At 33.0% G+C, this 23712-nt stretch overlaps 2 protein-coding genes across 4 annotated transcripts; one reads left to right on the forward strand and one right to left on the reverse strand.

Moving 5' to 3' along the window:
- Window positions 1-11393: 11393 nt before the first annotated feature.
- LOC111495545 (nuclear intron maturase 1, mitochondrial) lies at window positions 11394-15035 on the reverse strand. Of its 3 annotated transcripts, XM_023145633.1 has the most exons (4): window positions 12731-15035; window positions 12519-12593; window positions 11531-11667; window positions 11401-11436 (listed from the first exon to the last, which is right to left on the reverse strand). In XM_023145633.1, the coding sequence occupies exon 1, from the start codon at window positions 14944-14946 to the stop codon at window positions 12862-12864; it is 2085 nt and encodes a 694-aa protein (XP_023001401.1). In that variant the 5' UTR covers window positions 14947-15035; the 3' UTR covers window positions 11401-11436; window positions 11531-11667; window positions 12519-12593; window positions 12731-12861. The 3 variants fall into 3 exon arrangements, with proteins under 3 accessions (XP_023001400.1, XP_023001401.1, XP_023001402.1); XM_023145632.1 differs by having other exon boundaries at window positions 11394-11667; XM_023145634.1 differs by lacking the exon at window positions 11531-11667.
- A 1365-nt stretch (window positions 15036-16400) lies between these two features.
- Window positions 16401-23234, forward strand: LOC111495552 (protein REDUCED WALL ACETYLATION 3-like). Its single transcript, XM_023145640.1, has 17 exons — window positions 16401-16522; window positions 16652-16704; window positions 17608-17699; window positions 18089-18226; window positions 18322-18378; window positions 18457-18529; window positions 18895-19053; window positions 19510-19659; window positions 19806-20061; window positions 20507-20622; window positions 21134-21220; window positions 21314-21402; window positions 21487-21549; window positions 21641-21697; window positions 22029-22125; window positions 22228-22385; window positions 22701-23234. Exons 2-16 carry the CDS (start codon window positions 16672-16674, stop codon window positions 22381-22383), a joined length of 1623 nt encoding a protein of 540 aa, XP_023001408.1. The 5' UTR covers window positions 16401-16522; window positions 16652-16671; the 3' UTR covers window positions 22384-22385; window positions 22701-23234.
- The last annotated feature ends 478 nt before the right edge of the window (window positions 23235-23712 follow it).

A 23712-nucleotide genomic window follows, 5' to 3' on the forward strand; every position in this document is an offset into this window, starting at 1 on the left:
AAAAAAAAAAAAAAAAAAAAAAAAACATGACCATGTGATGATTTTTTTTTTTTTAATTAAATACTCATATAACTTTGAAAAATGTAGAACCCATTTTTCCACATTTTAAAAAATAAAAAAAGAAGAAAAGGTTGGGTTATGCTTTAACATTAAAATTTAATTATGTATTTAATAGATTTTTTATATTTATAATAACTTATGTTTAATTTTAATATTAATAGATTGCGTTTATTTTCATATTTAATGTATGAAACGTGTGGAAAAATCATTTAAAAGTAAATTACCATGAATTTATATTTTTTTAATTGCGAAAAATTAATATATTAATTATAAGTTAGGTTTAATCAAATGTTGCTCACCATCTTTGATGCAATATCCTTGTCGCCACCTTTTTAATGTGTACATCAACAACTATGTACCTATTTATCTGTTTAAACTCTAAAATTAAATTAAATTTCTTTTATTAATATTCTTATTTTTATGAAGTTTAAAATGCTCGTGAGAATGAGAAACACAGACAGTTTATAGATACTCTCGAGAATGTTAGGTCAAAATTTATGAATCTAATAAAACTCTGAACCTAAATAATAATAAATAATGAGAAATAAAAGTATTACCAAATAACTTTTAAATATACCTATCGCGATTTCTATACTTCAACCTCTTTTAGATCTATCCTAAAAAGGCAAGCTAGAAGCTACCAAATTAGAAAGGAAGATATCATGAGAATAACCTATAACTATCATTTTTTGTGTAGGAAACTAGATGTTCGATCGTTCGTGCTAGTAAGAAACCTACGACTTAGAAAATTACTCGCAACGTGACTATACTTCTTGCGACGCTATGATTCTTCTATACCAACTTAGTTGTCTGGTGTTGAAGATTGTTGGGAGAGGAGTCGTGCATCAGCCATGAGAGCTTATACTCAAAATAGATAATATCATATCATTATATGAAGAGTCGTGATTTCAAATTATCTCGTACGAATATTTTTTTTAAAGATAAAATAAAATAAAATCATTGGGTGGATTTCTTTTTCTTCATGTGTAAGTGATTGAACTCCTCACCAATCCAAAAGTGGAAATAATGAGTTATTTCCCATACGAAATCTTCTTTAAATATCTTTAAATGGTAAGCTTTCCTATTTCATTTCAAAAACAACATAATATTTGAGAGTGACCCTTTTAGGTCAAATTCCAAAATACCATCATTTTAAATCTTTTTAATATTCAAATTGGAGAGTAAAATATTATTTTATTTTATTTTTAAAAAATAAAGTGACTTATATCCGATATTAATAAAGTCAACAAATACTCGACCCATCATTATTATAGGCAAACGTTCAACGATAGATGGTTAACATGTCTAATTCATTGGCTCTCATAACTTATAATCAATACCGACAATCGAATAATGATTGTTCATCCTTTCATTTAGAACAATATTTAAAACCCAACAAAAAAACAATTTTAAAATTATTTTTTAATATTCAATAGGAAGCTTCGAACTATTTGTGATATGAAATGTTAGAAACATCGATAATATTAATTGTCGATACCTATCAACAATTTTTATTTTTATTTTCTAATCCTTTTTCTCCAATCATACATAATTATAATAATAATTATAAAATTCTACCCATACCTAACATAAATAGAATAATATATATTAAAATTGTCCAATTATTCAAATAATTAAAATGTCTAAAGATGCTCGAAGGAGCTGACATATATCGAAATATTAAATATTTATTTCTTTCTAATGATCGGATTGGATTGATATTCTTAAATGTTAAAAAAAAGTGTTCGAAAAAATATTTTTCTAAGTAGTTAAAAAGTCAATCCATAATAGATATTAACTCGGGATTCTCGTGAAAGAATTGAAATTATCGGAGAAGTTGCGGTCCGGGTCGAAAAATTTAGTGTACAAAAAACAAAAATGTCTGTACGTTTTGGAAAATATTTGTGTTTTCAAAGCTCAAGGGTTAGTTTGTGGAGAAGCATGTCGTGCCACTAATTCAACCAGACAAGATTATGTATTTCCAACAAAGTTGGCCTTGGAGAACCCTTTATTTATTTATCCTAAACAATAAAAATAATTCATTTAAATTTATAATAATTAAAAAAAATATGAATTCGGTATTTAATAGCCCGACATTTCAGTGCATCCATACTCATCGCGTCTTAAAAGTGAAGACTATCCACAAATCAATATTAAAGTATCAATTTTTTTTTATTTTTTAAATTCAAGTGAATTTAATAATTATTAGAAAATTAATAATAATTGAAATACGAGTGAATAAGATATATATATATATTTTTTTTGAAAGAGTAAATAAATGGTTATTAACTAGACAGCAAGGTCAGAAGACAGGTAGGACAGTTAGGAGTGGCAATCTAGTTGGTTTACCCAAATATTATCCCGATGCCAATCTTTTCTTGTTCAAACATTATTAAAGAAATAAAACATACGACATATGATATGACCTTATTAATTTCATTATTTCATTTTATACCAAAGTTCAAACTTACACTAAAATTTAAATAAATATCTATCATATGATCATAATTTACAATCATTTCATTGGTGGGCTGCCGGCAATATTAAATAATACTGTTCCCCAAACCTTTTTCAAAAGAAATCCAAACTGCCCATTCTTAAAAAAAATTAAAATTTAAAAAAAAAAACATAGCTTTCAATATTTATTTATTTATTTATTTTTTTGTCTCATCGGGTAAAAGAAAATAGAATTTAGTCGTCTTCTGTTTGAGAACAGCGGGTTGTAAAGATAACCTGAAATCGTCTAAAAAATCAAATACGTTGATAATTGAAATTGACCCATTTGAAAACGATGTGTTTTGAGCTATGTTGAAAGTACGTTCAAAGGGTTAAACACATTTTTTTTTATAGGTTTTTGTCATCTACATTCTTGTACCGATTTCTGCTTCTGTAGCATACTCTTTGTTGCTCCGTGCACACGGAACGATTAAACCCTATACGTAAAGGGATTATTTTCGTAGAGAATAAGATTGGAAACGTAGGAAATGAGCATGTTCGTTTAATCATACTAGAGGGGGGCCAAAAGTGATGGCATTTTGTTTGCAAAACATATGGTGACCAAAGTACATAAAATTATATTTCATTACAAAACATTATTATAAAAGAGAAGAATTGAATAGGCAATATAGGGCATAGGGTAAGACAGCCTATATTTCTAATTTCCCTTTCTCAATTGTTTTTGGAAAAGTCGGGTTTGATGATGAATGAGTGATGAGTTTTGGGTATGTTCTAACCTCTCATTTCCTTTAGGGCCATAATAATGCAACCCTCCTTCATCATCTTCATGCATAATTGATATAGAAAAAGGGAGTTCGATGGGATATTTTGAGCTCACAAATGCCACTCACTCCGAACGAAATATGACGTTTTCTACAATATCTTTATGTTTTCGTGTGTGATTATGATAATTATCACGCTTTTTATTGCTACTGATTTGATGTGATAGGATTTTGATGTTGTACTACTAGATCTTTTGTCCCCTTTCAGATAAAACAGGTCCAGCTGGAACTACGTCATCAAATATTTCTTTTGACGTACACACTTCTTCAAAGAGGAGTAGCTATATCTATAAATTCAGCTTGGCTCAACTCTAGGACAACCCTAGCAGTTATTTGACCGTTTGGTTATAACACTTGGAATTTTTTAAAAAATAAATAAAAGATATTTTTTAAAAATAAATTTAAAAAAACAAGAAAAAACAGACAATATCTGCTAGTGGTGGACTCGGATTGTTACAAATGATATCAAAGCAGACACTAAACAGTGTGCTAGCGAGGATACTTGTCTCCAAGGGGGATGGATTGTGAGATCGCATATCGATTAGAGAGGAAAACGAAACATTTCTTATAAGAATAACAAACGCGTTTTAAAATCGTGAGGTTAACGGTGATATATAACGAGCCAAAACAAACAATATCTTCTAGCGGTAAGCTTAAGCTGTTACACAAGTCATTTAATTAGCTATGGAATTTCTAGTAAATAGGGTTAAAAAAAGAAGTAAATGCAAGCACCTTGTTGATATATAGGCTATAGGGAGTACTTTTCTTATATAAAAAATCAACTTTCTTTCAAGTTTACGTTCTTATCCACACACCGTCATATCATATACAAGAATATGCTTCTTTTTACAATTAAAAATAACCATGGAAGAAAAAGTGTCATTTTAAACGACAAACAAATAAACATCAATCAATCATCATACTTGTCATATTATTATAGCTTCATTCACTTAAAAGTCTTGTTCTGTTCATAAAAATCATCTTTTTCAACAAAGTATCAAAAAAAATTTGGTCTCGTGTTCCATTATTACCTCTAGGCAGATAACGACTCTTCATCAGCTTGAATAACAAATTTACTTACTTCCTTCGAATATATTTGAGTCAACTATAGAACAATATAAGATAGATATTTTAGGCTTTTTTTTTTACCTTAGACCAGCAATTTGCATTTTTTAAGAAAGAAAAAAAAGTTAATATAAATATATCTCCATAGTTATCACGTTATTATTATTTCTAGGGGTTGTATTTTTAAAATATAATATAAAAAAAAAATAAGAATTAAAAATTTTGAAATATATATTTTGTGATGTTGTTGTGATGACACGTCACACCCTATAAAATATTCTCTCAAACTTTGGGCCAGGGTTTGGTATTTCGAAATTAACAGTTAATTAATAATAATTTAAATTCAACGTTTATAAATATATTATTAAATAAAATTTAAATAATTATTTAACTTAGTGCCAAATTAATAATCATTCGTTTTTCAATTATTTACCAAATAAATTTTTATGTCGAATTTGGTACTTAATAAACTCCAATATTCTTCTGTGATATGATCACATACCTTTATTTACTTGAATGTTATTCCTGTTAATTATTTTATTTTATTTAAGTAGTCACATAATATTTTAATATTTCATTAATGTATATATTTATTATATAATAAACTAATTTTAATAAAATTAAATGACTAAATTTAAATATAAAATAAAACTCAAAATATCTAAATTAAAATATTATTTAAAGCGATGAAAATCTACTCATTTTTTTACTTATATATGAACAATAATAGCGAATCATAGGTAGAGTTGAACGAGGAAGGCGAAAAGGCAGTTATATATATATATATATATATATAGCGAATCATAGGTAGAGTTGAACGAGGAAGGCGAAAAGGCAGTTATATATATATATATATATATATATTGTGTATAATGAATAATAAGTGAATTTTAGAAATAGAAATTAAAATAAAAAAGGAGAGGGAGAAACTCAGCTGCCACATCAGTAGTAATCTGTAGCCACGAGTGAAAAAATAAAAAAGGAGAGGGAGAAACTCAGCTGCCACATCAGTAGTAATCTGTAGCCACGAGTGAAAAAGTAATAATAGGGGGCTTAGGTAAAAGAAATAATGGAAGCGAAGAGCAAAAGGAGGACACGTGTAAGAGAGGGGTGAGTCAGAGGAAGAGAAGGGGTTGACGTGGTCGTTGGTAAGCGGTGAGTTTGAAAGTCGGTCAAATAATTGAGTGCGATTAAGATGCGCACCTTCCAGATGGGATCCCCTGTCGCCATCTGTCCCCCTTTCCATTTTTAACGTGCTCGTTTCTAAACCTAAGGTCCGGCACACGATTATAACCCAACCCCCCCCCCCCCCCCCCCCCCCCCCCCCCCCCCCCCCCCCCCCCCCCCCCCCCCCCCCCCCCCCCCCCCCCCCCCCCCCCCCCCCCCCCCCCCNAATTAATTAATTAATTTACAATATTTGCATAAATAAACAAATAAACAAATAAATAAAATTATCCCAATCGCCATCTCTCTCCACTCTCCTTCGATTCACTGTTTCTGTTACAAGTATGTCCACATCTTTGTCTTCCTTTTTTGTTGGACTCAACATTTCAACTCTCTCTCTCACTTCAGCCGTTCATCGTGCTATCTCGATCCGTATTTATCTTTTTGTAGCTATCTAATACTTTAATTAACGTTTAACACGAGATGAACCGTTATTTATAATGGAGTAGACGAAGATTGAAAGGATTAGATATGTAAAGGGCTACCATATCCAGTAATATCGTGAGGCTTCAGTAACTTTTCTTGTCATCGAACTGTACTTATCTTTTTGTAGCTATCTAATGGTTATCGTTCGACACGTGCGACACGTGATGAACTGTTATTTATAATGGAGTAGACGAAGACCGAAAAGATTAGATATGTAAAGGCCTACAATATTCAACAATATCATGAAGCTCTAGTAACTTTTCTTGTTTATTGAGCTCTACTTATCTTTTTTTAGCTATTTAATTATCTAATTAGAATTGGATACGTAATAAACCGTTATTTATAATGAAGTAATGGGGATTGGAAGAATTACATATGTTAAGGGCTACCGTATTCAGCAATGTCGTGAGGCTCTAGTAACTTTTCTTGTCTATTGAGTTGTATTTATCTTTTTTGTAGCTATCTAATTATCTAATTACAGTTCGATACGTAATGAACCAATAACGAAGTAGATAGAGATTGAAAGGATTATATATATTAAAGGCTACCAAATTCAGCAATGTCGTGAGGCTTTAGTAACTTTTCTTATCCATCGAATTGTATTTATCTTTTTGTAGCTTTCTAATTATTTAATTATAGTTCGACACGTGATGAACTGTCCTTTATAATGGAGTAGTCTAAATATTCTTATCGTTACCATATAGATGGAACCGTCGGTACCAGTTTCAAAGTAACGATAATAATACCACTTTTAGAAAGTAAAAAAAATTAAAAAAAAAAGTGTACTTTCCTATTTTTTAAATTTCTTCAAATGGAAGAATACTAATGAAACTTAAATAATTTCAACGATACTTTGTCAAAATACTAACGGTTTCATCTAAAATTAACAATAAGAGTTTTTGTTCAAACATTTAAGAATATTATTAGAACTTTAAAAAATACGAGAATAATTTTAAGATTAAATACAGAGATAAGTAAAGACAGCGCGAAAATTCGATTATTCCAATAATATTTAGGTACGTAAAACATATTTGGGTTCAATGTATATAATAATTTTGTAAAGCCATACTCGAAGTTGAATATGAGCTCTAGGGGCCATGGCCCCTCCAAATAAATATATATCAACTTTCCAAAATAATACATTATATATAATAAAATAAAAATTATAGTTAAAATATTGTACTATGTTGCCTTTTTTTAATTGAATTACACTACGTCGTTTTAAGAATATTTCTGCTTATGTTTTTCTGAATTTTCCATGTGATCTTGCATGCCTTAAAAACTGTTACATATATCAAGAAAATTATTGTTATTATTTATTAAAAATGTTTGCTAACTAAATTTGGAATAAAACCCAAAATGATATTTTTATTTATTTTTTAAAATAATTCAACGCACATCAAAGATCAGATTGATTAGAGAAAGAAACGAAACATTTTTTATAAGTGTGTGAAAATTTCTCCCTAGTAAATGCATTTTAAAATCATAAGGCTGGCGACGATACGTAACGACCAAAAACAAAAAATATCTGCTAACAGTAGGTTATCAGTGTACAACATCCATCGTGTCATATCATAAACTAGTGATACTTTCAACTACGGGACTTTCACTATCTACCACTTCGCTCAACTACCCAAAACTTATATTTCACAATTTAAACTGTTCTTATTTCGCTTGTCGAAAAATGTTCAAGTTAAAAAAGTACGACAATAATGTGTTTTTAAGGAGAAAAAAAACTGTATTTTTTAAAGAACTAAAAAGACAAGCCCCAGACAGAAATACTTTTCTTTTAAAAAAAAACACTTTTTAACCCTCTAAAAAAGACATGTCCCAGACAAGATAAAATTCTTGTGCATGAACAATGACCATTATTTTTAAGTAGATTCGAGAACAATGACTTCCAAGTTAGCTGCAACGTTTGAAGTGGCCATGTCTTTTTGTATCCTTTTAAGTGATTGGCACGTGGACGAACTTATATAGTTCAAAAAAAAAAAAATTATTCAATGAAACTGGTACGAAACTGGTACGAGCACGAGCATTTATGTGAGGTGCGGTGGTGTAGGGTGGAAGTATCGGGAGGGTGCAGTGTCGAGAGAGGAATGTCGTGGTTCTGTGAGTGTGACAGTAATGGCATGTAGAGAAGACCCATTTACCGAAGTATTACGTCCATTTCCTCAATGCCTCCTCCACATGTCCTTGTTCCTCCATGCAACGTGCTTTTGCTTCCCTATGCCACACCCTCCTCCCTCGTTGACATAGGATTTTGGTCGCATTTTCAAACCAATTCGATAAACGAGAGCGAGTTTGTGATGGAAGAGTTATCTGTCACAATTGTGGTGTACGTAATTGATGATGAAATTATATGATGTTTGAACAATTGAAAATGGTTGAACATTGATAATTAAACCGTTTGCATGTATGAAAGAGAATGTAAGTGAGTTAGAACAAAACGAAAGTGAGCTAACGCCAATAAAATGACATGTGATGTATTGATTGTGATGTATTGATTATCTGAAACTGGACATAGTTGATGATGAAATTATACGATATTTGAGTTAGTGAATTTGATTGATATGTACGTAAGTATTTGAAGACGGGTTAACAGAAGAATGGTAAAATTAATTGATAATTGAACTGTTGGATGTATGAAAGATAACGTAAGCGGGCTCGAACAAGACGAAAGTGAGCTAACTCCAAGACGACGTGTGATGTACTGATTGTGATCTATTAATTATTTAAAACCGTATGCAGTTGACGATGTTTGAGCTACTGAAAACGGTTGGATTTTATGTACGTAAGTATTTGAAGACAGGTTAATAGAAGAATGGTAAAATTAATTGATAATTGAACTGTTGGATGTATGAAAGAGAACGTAAGCGGGCTCGAACAAGACGAAAGTAAGCTAACTCCAAGACGACGTGTGATGTACTGATTGTGATCTATTAATTATTTAAAACCGTATGCAGTTGACGATGTTTGAGCTACTGAAAATGGTTGGATTTTATGTACGTAAGTATTTGAAGACGGGTTAACAAAAAGAGCGGTAAAATTAATTGATAATTGTGTTGGATGTATGAAAGAGGACGTAAGCACGTTTGAATAAGACGAAAGTGAGGTAAGTCCAACCGGACGACGTGTGGAGAAGAAAGTGGAGCCATGAGGCACCAAAATTGCGGGAGAGAGGGGGATGGTCAAAGGAGGAGGGAAGGAGGTGAGAGGGTGAGGGAGATCACATGGAATGGGCCATGCGTGAGGCGTGGATTGGCGGAATGGTTACTGCAGCTCATGGGCTTGGCTTGCGCTCATCGGTTATGCCATCGCTTCCTCTCCCAGCCCCCTCCTGTACTCATGTCTTCTACGCCTGTGGGCTCTACCATCACTGTTTCCAAGCACCAATATAAACTTTATAGACGAAAATTGAGACATGAAACAGTGTCATTAAAGTAATTTGGGATGAAAATTGAAACTTGAATGCTACTACCTATACAATGTCATCGTCATACTGTTCCATGTGCCAATTTTTGTACACTATTTTGATGGATCTCTCGATAAGAAATCAACCCAAGAGAAAATTTTGATATCAAATGATAAGAAATTGCTATAAGGGAAGTTGTGGAGTGATTCAAATTTCAATCTAAGTGTTTTTAGCTTGAGATATTTGATCAACAAGTTAATCCGAATTTTACTTTTCCTTGGAGTGATTCTTTATCATTAGAGCGGCTAAATGTTTTTACCTCTTCTTTTAGCTAATGATTAAGTTTCTTTGCAATTTTATGTAGTTTTGATTCCATGTTTAAAATCTTTCAAGTTAGACATGATCGATTTTGCTTATGGAGTGATTCGAATCTTAAACAATTGTTCTTATCTTGGGATATTCGATCAACAAATTAATCCAAATCTTACTTCGATTCCTTATCATCTCTACTTCAAGAATAGTTTTGAAACGTTTATGAAATATCGTAGAGTTGAAAAGTATTTTTGTAATTCAGTCTTCAATATATTATCTTGATGACTATTCTACCAACCTAATTTCTTTTACTTTAGCATTGATTAAGAGATTTAGCGACTCATAGCTGGATTGAACTATTCGAGTTAAATTATTGGATTACAAACTTATTTCGATTCAGTTCAAGTTGTATTGAATGAAATGTCTCTTGTGTAACAATCATCTTGCCAACTAAAACATAGCTCAAATGGTCGTGACAAAATAGAAGCTAAAAGGGGACACGGATCCACATTTGTAGGTCTAATGGTAACGTAGAATAGTACAATATATATGAAGGGATTGCAATCAATAAGGGGAGCTACTTGTTGCTTGTCCTTAAGGTACTCTTGTCTATCTACTTGCATTCATATAGACACGAAATTTCTCACATTTTAACCCTATCTCTGGCCTCTTTTGACCACATCTAATCATTTTTTATGAAAATTATTGAGATACATATATTACGTAACTGTATTTGTCATTACGTAACTGTATTTTGTCATTACGTGTGTAAATATTTCATTACTCACTCTTTAAAATTGTCTTTTTTGATGTTAAAAGAAAAATTGAGCTTTTATTGAAAAGAACGAAAGAATACAAAAGAGGTTGGTAGTGGTCAATGATGACACGAGCCATTAAAAAAAGAGCGTATATAAAGGAAACTCGAGAAAGGAACAAAACCCACACTAATAAATTTTTTCTGTCACTCATGTTTTCTTATTTTATTTCGCTATTTCTGGCTTTTTAATTTTTTTTCTTCTCGAGGTTAAGATATTTATGAAATTAATGATAATTAAAAATCATTGAATTTACAAATTGATAATCGAGAAAAGGAAGTCAAGTTTATTCAATTAGGTCAAAATATTTGAACCCATGTTTAAATAAGTGGAACTAGCCCACACTACTCATAGAAAACTCTATAAATAGACGAACTCTCTTTCGTTTTGAAGTTCACTAATTTGAGAGAGTATTAAAAAGATTTCAAAAAGCTCAGAACACTCCCTGGAGCTCTTGAAATCCGGGTTGTTTGCACAACAACACAAATTGATGTTTTATTCTCACTCATACAATGATATCATCCAACATAAGATTTTAAAACAACACGAAGGGGATGAAATGGATGAACTGAGGGAAGTGGAAGTGGCAGCAAGTGACTGGTAATGCTTGAATTACACATAAATGGGTTTTAAAATCAAATGAAGTTTATTATTGTTATTAATCAAATTCTTCGAGTTATCGAATTTTTTGAAAACCCTTACAAGAAGTATCATTCCGATGGTAAAGGATGGTACCTTCAACCGAAATTTAGGTAGGGCAATTCCTTGAAATAAAGACAATCGTCAATGCATCGTGAATGATGTCGTCGCCAACATGAGCATAGCTCGGTCAATCTCCATTCTCCAAAAGAAAAGAGAAAACTCTTAGCTCGGTCATTATTATGATGCAAAATCAGAAAAAAGAATGGAAAAGAGATGAGGTTCATGAGTTTCACTTAAACTTCCACCCATGGATGGGACAATTGTAAACTCAACGACTGAAACAGAGTTCTTTTTCTGACAAACACAACAGGAGTTGAGGGACAAGTTCTTGATCACTTCTTACAACCAGATCTTGTCACTTGGGTTGTCCCTAAAGACAACAGAATCATGTTACGAAATTAGAAAAAATACTACTTAACTAAAATTAGATTACAATCATATAATATTTCAGAACGGTTAACTCTTCAACTTTAATTGTTTCAAAATAACTCTTCTATTGAGTTTTCCATTAAAATGAAGACAAAAATGTAACATAGTAATGACCTGTTGAACAATGGAACATGTAGCATAAGTAATAAGTTTCGATTATACCCTTCACATTTTGATTTCTTCATTTTAACCCTTAACCATTAAAGTGGTTCTGAAGTAATCATTTCATTAGCTTTTCCACTTCAAATGAGGATAAAAAAATATGATACGGTGGTGAACTGCAAATAGATAATAACAGCAAAAGAACGTTCTCCGGTGCTTCCAAACATGCTGAACTCCACATATTCTTGTACAGTCAAAAGGGGATCGATTCTTAAAGATGAGACAAGTAAATAAAAATTAACTGAAATTTTATCTTTGTAAGATCGTTAATACTGTACCAAGTGCAACACACTAGAATGCCCTTGTTGATGATCCTTTACTCCGACATCATATAGAAAGAGTCTTAGTCACATAGTAATTACTCTTTGATATTGCAATATAGTTTTCTTTGTTAATTTCTTATAATCAGGTTGCTAACAAGTTGTTTCTTCCTTGAATCCAATGAGATCAACTATTTTATCAATTAAATGGTAAAAACTGAATTTCATAATCACTCCCTACGGTTATCTGGCTTGTGAATCCTCTTCTTATCAAGGCAAAATGAAAAAATTACCAACATCTAGACAAATGGTAAATAATTAAATAGAATACGCACCAAAAGTTCTATACTACGCTGGTTTGAGGCAGTACCTTTTTCCACAAAACGCAGAGACATTTATCTCCCTTCCATTGTTATTGAGCTCCGTTGTCTCTTGCTTTCCTTCTCTGCAATTTCATTGTTAATATAATTAGTCTCTTGGTGAAAACCAATCGATGTGATCAGTGAACAAACGACCAAGGTCTGATGAGAGTTTGCACTTCACATTTCGGGGATCTCATGTCTTAATGAATAATATGCATACCTGTCGAAAGAATTGGGCCGAGCTCACTTGTCAATTGCCTCTGTGCCAGCCAACTAACTCTGGAAGCAACCTGACATTCGATTTAGTTCGTATTCTAAGGCAAACTTAGCAACATGGTTCCCATTTTTTCTTCAACCGCCTTCCATTTCGCTTCCTACATTAGCCTTAAAGTGGCAAGCACCGAGGGTCTTGTAGCCCCATACAATTTCAGATATCTCATCTTGAGGCAAACTCAATCCCTTTCTCTTGACTACTTTATGCAATTCAGAAAATAACTCTTGATCCTGTAACTTGATATATTCTCGCAAAACGTTCTCGTGATGTGGGACCCAATTTCGAGGGAGGGGAGTGTAATCACAAGAAGGAATCATAGACATGCGCGAGAACTGCACACCTTCAATTGCATCCACAAGTCCCATTCTCAGAAGATCAGAATACTCGGGTGATGAATTATTACTGCTCTCTATCAATGGACGGCTTAAATTCCGCAAGGCAATCCCATACACCTTGGCTCGAGATTTTAATCGATACCTAGCAGCATAGAGTTTAGCCAAGGAGCTACGTATAACATACGCACAAAACCCAACAATTTTCTTTCGATTATCAGCATATCGATACCAATCAGCCATGGTCTCGAGGAATTTATTCATCTGTGAATTTGTATGAGCTTGACTTGAATACAGCATTGGATTGCAAGGCAGAGGCTCGGGATCTCTATCTCCCTTAACGAGTTCAACACGCCTGAATTTGCGTATACATTGCTCCAAGCTAGCAGTAACAGAAAGCAAAGTTCCAACACACTTTTGGCTCACAATAGAACCTCCAGAGGATGTATATCTAAGAGTAGGGTGTATTATTCTACGGCAAATTACATGGTCTAAGAATAGAATTCCTCTGCTAATATGTTCAATCTCTATCTTTGAATTATCCAACCTTATTCCAAATATACTCTCACAAAACTCAATGATTTCCTTTCTAATTCTCACTGCATCCTCTCTAGGCCCTCGAATGCCCACCAAGAAATGTCCTCCATATCGTATGTAATCCATTTTTCTAGTTTTTTCCTTGCCACTGGCTGGAACGAACTCCGGCCAAGCTGGGTTATGACAGCCATCATTAATGGAGTCTCTCCAGATGGAATCAAGCTTGGAAGGCCTAAAGTACTCACTTATCTTATCTTCCATTACAATATCCAATTCATTAAGACATACATTAGCAAGTAAAGGACTCAAAATTCCACAGTGACCATAAGAAGGTACCTTGGCAGCTTCTTCTGGTGCGAAATTGAAGAATGTTCTTAACCAATATGGGTCAGGTTTGGGTTCATTCACATTGAGAATCTTCTTCTTCTTCGTAGCCCCCTTTCTTTTCTTCTTCACGTCATAATCTTCAACTCGTGGCCGCTTCTGCTTCGGTGATTGGAGCGCGGACTTGACCAAACGCAAAATTGTTTTGTCCTTGATAGCCTTCTCTAAGGAACCCATCACCACATTTTCATCAACATGCCTAAAAATTTCACTCAAATCCGCTTTTAAGAACCAGAGGTACCCAGCGAAGTTGCTTCTAATGGATCGAATGAAAGAATGAGCATTCCGGCCCGGCCGAAATGCGTGCGATTTTGACGAAAACCGAGCCTCGAAAATAGGCTCTATGACATTCAGCAACACTTCTTGAACGATCCTGTCCTGAAAGCAAGGCTCATCAGACTCAAGCATCGCTTGAAGCTTGCGCTTGGAAATGAGATGGGTCCGAGACTTGTCATTTGGGCTTCGAATTAACGGATTAGCCTTCCTGTTCCAAGAAAATTTCCCGTTGATGACAGCGTTACGAAGAGAAAGTAGGTCTTGTAGAACATGAGAATGAATAGCGTTGCGAGGAGGGAAACTACCGGTCACGTCCGCACACGAACGCTGATACGCCAATACCCACAAATCGAATTTCGACAGAAACCCAGATAGATCGGAGAACGAACTGTTGGGAAGGGAAGCGAAGGCTTTCACCCAAATAGAGGAACAAATTTCAATTGGGTCTTCTTTGAGGTAAGAGTAGGGATCTTGATCTTGCAGCTGGGGAACATTTTGGAATTGAAGAGAAATGGAAGGACGCCTTGATGGGTGCACGGCGGGGGCGGAGGAGTTGAAACGAGCAAGAGAGATGGAATCAATGAAGCTTCGGCGGTTGCATTGAAGGTGTTTGATGATTGTTCTGAATGACATTTTTTGAACAAATTTAGTTTCTGATAGCTTTAGGGTTATTGATTCGCCATTGGATTGAAGCCGCCCCTGCTTCTGTTCTGTACGAGGCTCACAAGCCGAAGCTTAGCTATTCCATCGTTACAGCTCCGATGCCTTTTTCCTCGGCCCGAGTTTTCGCGGGTCGCCGATAGATTTGGTGGCTAGTATTATCGGCGCGGCAGCTTCAATTTAATTAATTGCTAATTCTCTTTTATTTTTCATTTTATGAGCATTTTCAATTTATTTCTAAATTTACAAAATTATTGTAATTAACCCTTTAAACATGGTAGATTAAACAAGCCAATGTTGGTCTAAAACGAAAAAATAATTAATAATTTAATTTTTCGTTGGATATTTAAAATAAAATTGTTAACGATACTTTTTCTACTATATAAAAATGTTCATAAATCAATTAATTATAGTTTAAGATTTTAATTACCAACTAAATACACAATAAAATAAATGAATTGCAATTTGACATGTCATAAAAATCAATCAGATTAAAACTTAAATTTATAAAAATGAAGAAAATATGGTTATAAATAACTAATTTTTTTAAAAAAATAAATTTCATTTTGAAAATATCTGGAGTAATACCACTAAAGTTTTAAGCCGAAAGATCAATTAAGCTTAAATCATAAATTAAATTTACAAAAATAGAAACCCAATAATAATTAATAAAATAATATTTTAAAATAAGAATTATAAAATAATTAGTTACGAATATAACTAAATATAGACTCGAATTTAAGATGGACTCAATTTTATTTCCTTGTTTTAAAAGAAAAACGCGTTTTAAAACGCGTGGTGGACACCGACCCTAAAAAAACAATTTAATTCAGAAAAAAAAAAAAGGAAAGTTTAATATTTATTTTCCATTTTCTCTAATTTACTTTATAAAATGAAAAATGAAAAATTAAATTGGTACGATTATTAATTTTTTAATTTGATAATATGTATTGAAAAATGACATTAAAAATTCAATATAATAAATCTTTAAAATTTTATTATAGTAAATTCGACTATTAATTTTGTGTTTTTCTAACAAAAATTTAAAAGTTAAAAAATTAATTTAAATATTAGATATAATTTTGAATTAAACTAAAATTTGAGTTCAATATATATAATTGGCTGACGTAAGTATTGTGATTCAATGAATGGAGATCCTAATCTTGATTAATTAGTTAATTAATTTAGATTTGGTTATTTAAATTAAAAATTAAAATTTAATTGTCGGCATTAGGAGTGGAAGAGAGCGGCAACCACAACCAAAAGTATCGTCCCAACAGCAACAGCCTTCATCTTCATCAACCGCTCAGAACAGAGGTGGAGTCACAATTAAGGTTTGAAGAGAGAGAGAGGGAGAAGCTTAGAGAGAGAAAGAGAGGTTTAGAGAGAGTATTCTCGAAGCATTAGGCTTCTTCTTCAATCCTTCTGCTTCGATCTCTTCTTCGCTTTAATCTGTCTGTGTTGGATCCTTATGATCTATCTCTCTTGCATTATATCTGATGTTTAGAGACTGACGTTTAAACAAACTCGATTCTTCATTTCGTCTCAGGTGTGTATCTCTCTCGATCTGCGTTTTATACTTTAGATTCTGCTTTTTTCGTGTGTATTTTGTCGATTGTTCGTGGAATGCTGAAGTGATTTGCTTCTATTTTTGTTGCTTTTCGTTTGCATTTTGCAGTTTTTTTTTTTTCAGGATTGATGATGGAGGCTTCTGTTATTACTCCTGGACAGGTATTGCGTTGGTTTGATCTTTCTTCGATGTGGATTTTTTTTTTTTTTGAGTTTATGTAATTCTTTGGCTCAGGATGGTTTTTAATTTTCGCGGTGTGTATAGCATTGTTATACCGTGAAGTTCACTGGCACTTGAAGTTCATTTGATTGTTTGAATTTGGGTTTCGCATTTTCCCTGCACTGTCGGCTACTTGTTTTGGTGTAGTTGGCGACAATAATTCTCACCGACAAAATTGCCCCTCGCCTTTGGATTTTTAAATTATTTCACCCTTATGCTTCATCCGCATGCTTTTCAAGATTCAGATCACGGACTACCCCACGAATGCAGAACTATTGTTTTGTTAACCGGAAATTAACACTTCTTCCTGGAAATTTGTCCTGCTGTGACTGAGAAGATTGCATTAAAATTCAAGTCCAATTTTCTTAGATGGTTGTTGAACCAATAACGTGACTGCCCAGGATACTTTTTTTTTTAAAAAAAAATTTGCTTTATGCAAGTTATCCTTGAATTTTACTGAGTTTTTTTTTTTTTTTTTACCCCAGAGGTTCATATCCTCACTTTCAATTCATCCTATATTTTTGAAATTTATCTTGGATTTGTAGATCTGTTAGATTATGTGTATCAATGTTCAAGGGGTATAATTTTCTAAGGTATATGATTATTCACGGTATTCCGAGGCTTGAGTTTGAGAACAATACTGGGACAGACTGGAATTACTCTCAAACTTTTCTGACGTCTTGATATTAGTTAATGTTGATTTTCCTGTTACTAATTTGACATTAAATGATATCAGTCCTGTGTTATTTTTCTCTTTCTTATCTTTTCATATTGTTGCCTCAAGTGTCTTACCTTTGTCGCATTTCAAGCCTGAACTAACTGACGAGGATACTTTCATGTCTCAGATATCGTTCCTTCTTGGAGTGTCTCCCATCATTGTTTCGTGGATATACTCAGAATTCCTTGAATATAGGAAATCCTCAGCTCTTTCTAAAGCGTGAGAAATTCTCTGCAATTTTTGTTGCTCTAGCTTTGCATTTTACTGCTAGCTGTTTTCATGATTTATCTTCGATTAACAATTTATGAAAAATTTCCCTTATCTCTATGTTTAAGAGTTAAAGTATCGTTAAGAGAATAGGGTTATTTAACAAGTAGGAGTAAGGAATAGGTTAGGTTGATTTTTATTATTCAATTTGTGGTTGTTTGTTTTCGTCTGTCTTTTTACTTGTTGCAGTCAACGGCAACCATTTACTTTTTTCTTTCTTCCTATCTCTCTTTTTTGTTTTTTTGTTTTTTTTGTTTTTTTTTTCATTCTTTTGAATGGTATATATTCAGCATTTTTTTGCTTACGTTTCCTGTGGTTGATTGAAATTTCCTGGATTGCAGTCATTCAGACATCAATCTAGCTGACTTGGGAGGTGAGACAGTAAGAGAAGATGATCAAGCCGTTCTATTGGAAGGAGGTCTGGCTAGAACAGCATCTGCAAAGATACATAATTCATCCATCACAACAAATTTGATAAGGTCGTTTCCATTTTCTGTAGTACACTAATGCTCTCTTTTAAAGTACTCTGTTTCTTAAATGTCCTTTCTACTGTCTGAACCTTTCTGGTCTTTAGGTTTTTTACACTGGATGACACTTTCTTGCTAGAAAATCGAGCTACCTTGAGAGCAATGTGAGTTTTAACAGGATTAATCTCAACTTGATTAACCAATAATATTAAACCGTAACTCATTATTGCAGTCTTGTTTAGGTCTGAATTTGGAGTGATTCTTTTGTATTTCTTCATATGCGACCGTACGTCTATCCTGGCAGAATCGAAGAAGGTAGTTTTGTTTCCTCAGTGTATTCGTGCTTAACATTTTTCTTGAAATAATAATTTCATCTCGATCTATTAAAGAACTCTTTTTGCTGCAATGCTTTTGTTGTAGTATTTTAATTTTTCTCTATTATCTAAGGCACACCACCATTTGCCAGATATTATTGTTGATAGCTAAGGTGAGCTGGAATTGAGCTCGAATTCCATAGATTTTCATTATTTCTCATGTATTGTGTCATCTATTATGCTTCCAAATGAATCCTCTAAAATTTACACTCTTACAGATACTCATCAATTTATTTAATTCCCTTTTTCTTACCTGCATTAGTAGAAACTTCTTTATACTGTTTAAATGGTTCTTTTCTTTGACAGAATTACAGCCGTGACCTCTTTCTCTTTCTCTACATTCTACTCATCATTGTTTCAGCAACAACATCATTAAAAAAGCACAGCGACAAGTCAGCATTTTCTGGGAAATCTATTCTTTACCTTAATCGCCATCAGACAGAAGAGTGGAAAGGATGGATGCAGGCAAGTTCTATTTTAATGTAAATGTATATATGGATTGACATTCTTTTTGGGAAACATAGTCTTATATTATTATCTTTATCATAAAATTTATGATTTTATGGTGTGTTGTTGGACTGTTAGCCTATTTTGATTTGTAAGAACGTCCATTGTACGCATCAGATACCTATTGTTATAAGCTGATTACTTGTGTTCTCCCAGTTATGTTTGGACTTTTGACTGTATTTTTGTTCTGTAAAAATGTATGCACGTCTTTTAACCAAGTTATTAATTTGAGTGAGTTTATGTACCCTACACTTAAATCTCCAAATGTTCTGATGTTCTTCACATGTATGTGATAGCATATCAACTACTATATTTTCTAGTTATTTTTCTCATGCCAATGATCTTAGTTAAGTTTGATGTACTTGGTTGGATTATAGTCAAGCCTAATACATTTTCATTTTTGGGTTTCAACAGGTTCTTTTCTTAATGTACCATTATTTTGCTGCTGCAGAGATATACAATGCAATACGCATTTTTATTGCTGCATATGTTTGGATGACCGGATTTGGAAATTTTTCGTATTATTACATCAGAAAGGATTTTAGTGTTGCTCGCTTTGCTCAGGTTATTTTTATCTAAGTTTAAAACTCTTTCTACCTCCAAAGCTTTATGAATAAAACCACCAAACCCACCCCTCCCCCATCCCCCAGCACTGGCCGAAAAGAGATGGTGATCAAGTAACTTTTGTTAATATCTCTCATTATATGCAGATGATGTGGCGGCTAAATTTCTTTGTTATCTTTTGCTGTATCGTTCTCAACAATGATTATATGCTGTACTACATCTGTCCAATGCATACACTTTTCACTCTCATGGTTTATGGAGCTCTCGGTATTTGTAATAAGTATAACGAGAAAAGATCAGTGATAGCAGTGAAGATTCTTGCTTGCTTTCTTGTGGTAATTCTCATTTGGGAAGTTCCTGGTGTTTTCGATGCATTTTGGAGTCCTTTGACAATCCTTTTAGGTAAGCACTGAATCACGCCTCTTGCCCAGAATAAAAAAAAAGGAAAAATTAAATAGAAGTGCAGATAGTTGTTTCTTTGTCTCTAGGTATTTTGATCCATCTTATGTTTTGTGGGGTGGCAAGGTCCTCCAGTTATTTTGATTTCATATATCAAGCTATTCTTTGTTTGCGGAAGTTATTTTTGTAGCTGACTGTTTAGCTTGGTTGTTTGTAAAGTTTTGGTATACTACAAGTTCAATGGTAGGCTGTGGGTTTTTCTGTTTGCGTACTAGATTGTCAACTCAAATCATATATTCTTTTACTGGAAAACTTTTAGATAATTGGGTTTCTTTGAAGACTATAGCAACCTTGAAACCATTTGGTTTTCTGCATTTGTTTTGTCTAATCCATATGTTGCCTAATGATCACTTTTCCTTTTCTTCTCTTCTTTTTGGCTATCTAACAGGTTATACTGATCCTGCAAAACCTCAACTCCCTAAATTGCATGAATGGCATTTCAGATCTGGACTCGACCGATATATTTGGATTATCGGAATGATCTATGCCTATTTTCATCCCAATGTAAACTGATGTGTCTAAATTTGTTATGTTTCTTTGCTTTGTTGCTGTTATTTTACAAAAAAAAAAAAAAAAAAAAAAAAAAAAAAAAAAATTCTTTTTTGAAAAAAAAAAAGCAAAAAGAAGTTGGAGAAACTCATCCTCATCCTCATGCGCTCATACACATGCCCACATGCTTGTTACACGTCCGAACTGCTTGACATAGTTAGATATTCCTGGTATATTTCAAATCTCTCAACGTTCATCGGCAAAACTTCGAACAAAGTTTTTTCCTTTAATCTCTCTCAATTATCTACGATACCTCGACTGTCTGGAATGTCCATACATCTAGATATCTACTACAACTTTGCATCGTCAATTAGATCTATTGTTGTCAATGTGATTTTTTGATTCTTAGGCCAATTAGATTTGAGCTTCAGTACTTTGACTCTGTTATATTGGACCGCACCCTCTATCAGGGTTTGGTCATCTCGCTCTCAAATATGCCANTAAGATAATCGTTTTTTTGTCCTAGGTTGAGAAATGGATGGAGAAGCTAGAGGAAGCTGATACCAAGAAGAGAATCTCTATAAAAGCGTGCATAGTTACAGTTGCCCTGTCCGTAAGTTGGACTTGTGACTAGCAATATCTTTTGCGTGGCAACAATAGTCTACTTTTAGTAATTGCGTATCTTTATGCCATCTGTTTTCTCCAGGTTGGTTATATGTGGTATGAGTGGATATATAAGCTGGACAAAATTACATATAACAAGTATCATCCTTACACATCATGGATTCCTATAACGTATGTACTGAAGAAGTGTTCGTTGTTTACTTCTTTTTTTCTTTTTTGTATCATTTCGCTGATCTCGTTTTATTTTGATTCTAGTGTTTATATTTGCCTGCGGAATTTTACCCAGCAGATCCGAAACTACTCTTTGACGCTCTTGGCGTATGTATTTCTTTTCTAACTACTATAAGATCTTTTAGATTTGAACATGGAATATTTTCTGTTGTGTTTTCTAACTATGTTATATCATTAGGTGGCTTGGCAAGATTACCCTTGAAACTTACATTTCACAGTTTCATATATGGCTGAGGTGAGGATTTATTATTATTATTATTATTATTATTATTATTATTATTATTATTATTATTATTATCATCATCATTATTATTATTGGTATTTGCAACTCTCTATTTAATCCATTCTTTCTAATGTGATGTGACAATGAATCAGAATGTATCTTTGACTTGAACACAATGTGTTAAAAAAATTCTGCCAGTATCAAATTTTCTTTTTCTTTCTGAATAAGGCTCACATAGTAATGATAAAAATGGGCTCTGTAGTGGAGTAGTTTATATGGAATTTAAAATGCGATTTCTATCTTCAAGACAAGCAATTTTTATTTTCTTGGTCTGTTTGTGCAGATCAAATGTACCCAATGGACAGCCTAAGTGGCTTCTTTCTATCATTCCAGAATATCCTATGCTCAATTTCATGCTCACTACAGCAGTCTATGTATTTGTAAGAGAAAATCTACATGACCGTTTATTTTGGATGCAAGATATAGTACTTTTAATATTTCATTTTCTTGCATGATGATTTGTAAATTATTCTCTTTTGCAGCTCTCTCTTCGGATATTTGAATTAACAAACACACTTAAGGCGGCCTTTATTCCCACAAAAGACGATCGGCGTCTACTGCATAATTTACTTGCCGCTGGTGCAATTGGTTTATGTTTATACAGCATCTCATTGATTTTCTTCGGTTTCTTCATTTGACGGTAAGCCCTTTGCCCAACTTGCTTTGTCGTGGTAAATACATATGAGCTTATTTGATAAACCATAGTTCAATACTCATCACTAACCTCAAATTGTATATGTTAATCTCTACTCATCTAACTATTTTTTTCAACTCACGTTCCAATTTTTATTTGCGGATTACTGAGGAACTGTCATTAGTGGATAGTATTTTCAGCTGTAGGGCATTCCCTTCCGTTTCTTGGAATTTTAAATTGATTTTTTATTTTTTATTTTTGGCTTTTTATCCTGTTTAAACTTGTCAGTTGATGAGTCGCTATTTCTAATTGATGATTCAGATATTATTGTGAATGCAAAGAGCCATTTCTACATTGTTTATTTCCAGTTTGAAATGTGCAAAAGTGAAAGGAGATGAAATTTTTTGGTTGTATATCCAACTCGTTCGATAGGCTTCCTTCAGCTGTCCTTTTCCTCTTTGAAGCTTCAAAGACGAGTCTGTAGGAAACATAGCAAAAGTTCTTTTCTGCTTTCAAATTTCAACTCCCCCCACAAAAGAAGAGAAGTATTGCCGATTTTGGTGAAGTTGCCTTGGCCTTTGATGTATTATAATTATTCAAAATTGAAGTTCTGCCGAAATTATTGATATGTTCGTCATTATCATAAATTCTTCTTAGTAGTTTGCCCCATTTTTTGTCTATGAAACACAACATTTTCCCTACTTTTGCGTTCTTGCAATCTTCACCAATGAGAAAAGGTAAGAACTTGGAAAACTTTAGAGAAAAATAGAACAGAGGTTCTTATTTCATGTGGTTTTTGCAGACTTTTTTGTACACTTTTTAGTCCCTTTGTTGTGGCAATTTTGTATTTGGAAAGATGATGTTGTTTAGAGATCTAAAGCTTCTTCATGATCTCATTCTTATACATATAGATGCATAATATAGGTCATCTTGCTGTTACTCTACTGCTGTTAGGTGATGTTAGTTTCAATTAGATGTTGAATGATCAAGAGGTAATAGGTTCGATCCTCCACCTTATCTTATGTATGCAAATCTAAAAATTCCTTAGCTAAATTTGCAAATGACCTAATGTTTGCTATTCATTACAATTTTTCTTTAATATATTAAATGGTTATCATTAGTTAATATTAAATTAATTAAATTCTTAACAAGATCATAAAATTTCAAAATTTCTGAACATAAAACTTCAATCAGCAAGTCATTCAAGTCTTTCAAGCATACTTAAATGCTACTTTTCCACTTGACCTACCAACAACGAAATAAATTCATAAATATTTCATTTGGTCGCTAGGAAGTCATTTCCAGTCCACGGATGCAATTCGGGAAGTCAATG

The sequence above is a fragment of the Cucurbita maxima genome, unplaced genomic scaffold (genome assembly GCF_002738345.1).
Source record: "Cucurbita maxima cultivar Rimu unplaced genomic scaffold, Cmax_1.0 Cma_Scf00021, whole genome shotgun sequence".
In the NCBI taxonomy this organism is placed as follows: Eukaryota; Viridiplantae; Streptophyta; class Magnoliopsida; order Cucurbitales; family Cucurbitaceae; genus Cucurbita; species Cucurbita maxima.

Excerpts from the sequence above, each read along its gene's own strand:
- LOC111495545 (XM_023145632.1), bottom strand. The coding sequence starts at position 14,946 with ATGTCATTCAGAACAATCATCAAACACCTTCAATGCAACCGCCGAAGC.
- LOC111495552 (XM_023145640.1), top strand. The coding sequence starts at position 16,672 with ATGATGGAGGCTTCTGTTATTACTCCTGGACAG. Across the intron at positions 20,623-21,133 it reads ATGCCTATTTTCATCCCAAT|GTTGAGAAATGGATGGAGAA; the intron begins GTAAACTGATGT and ends TTTTTGTCCTAG. Across the intron at positions 21,698-22,028 it reads CAGTTTCATATATGGCTGAG|ATCAAATGTACCCAATGGAC; the intron begins GTGAGGATTTAT and ends CTGTTTGTGCAG.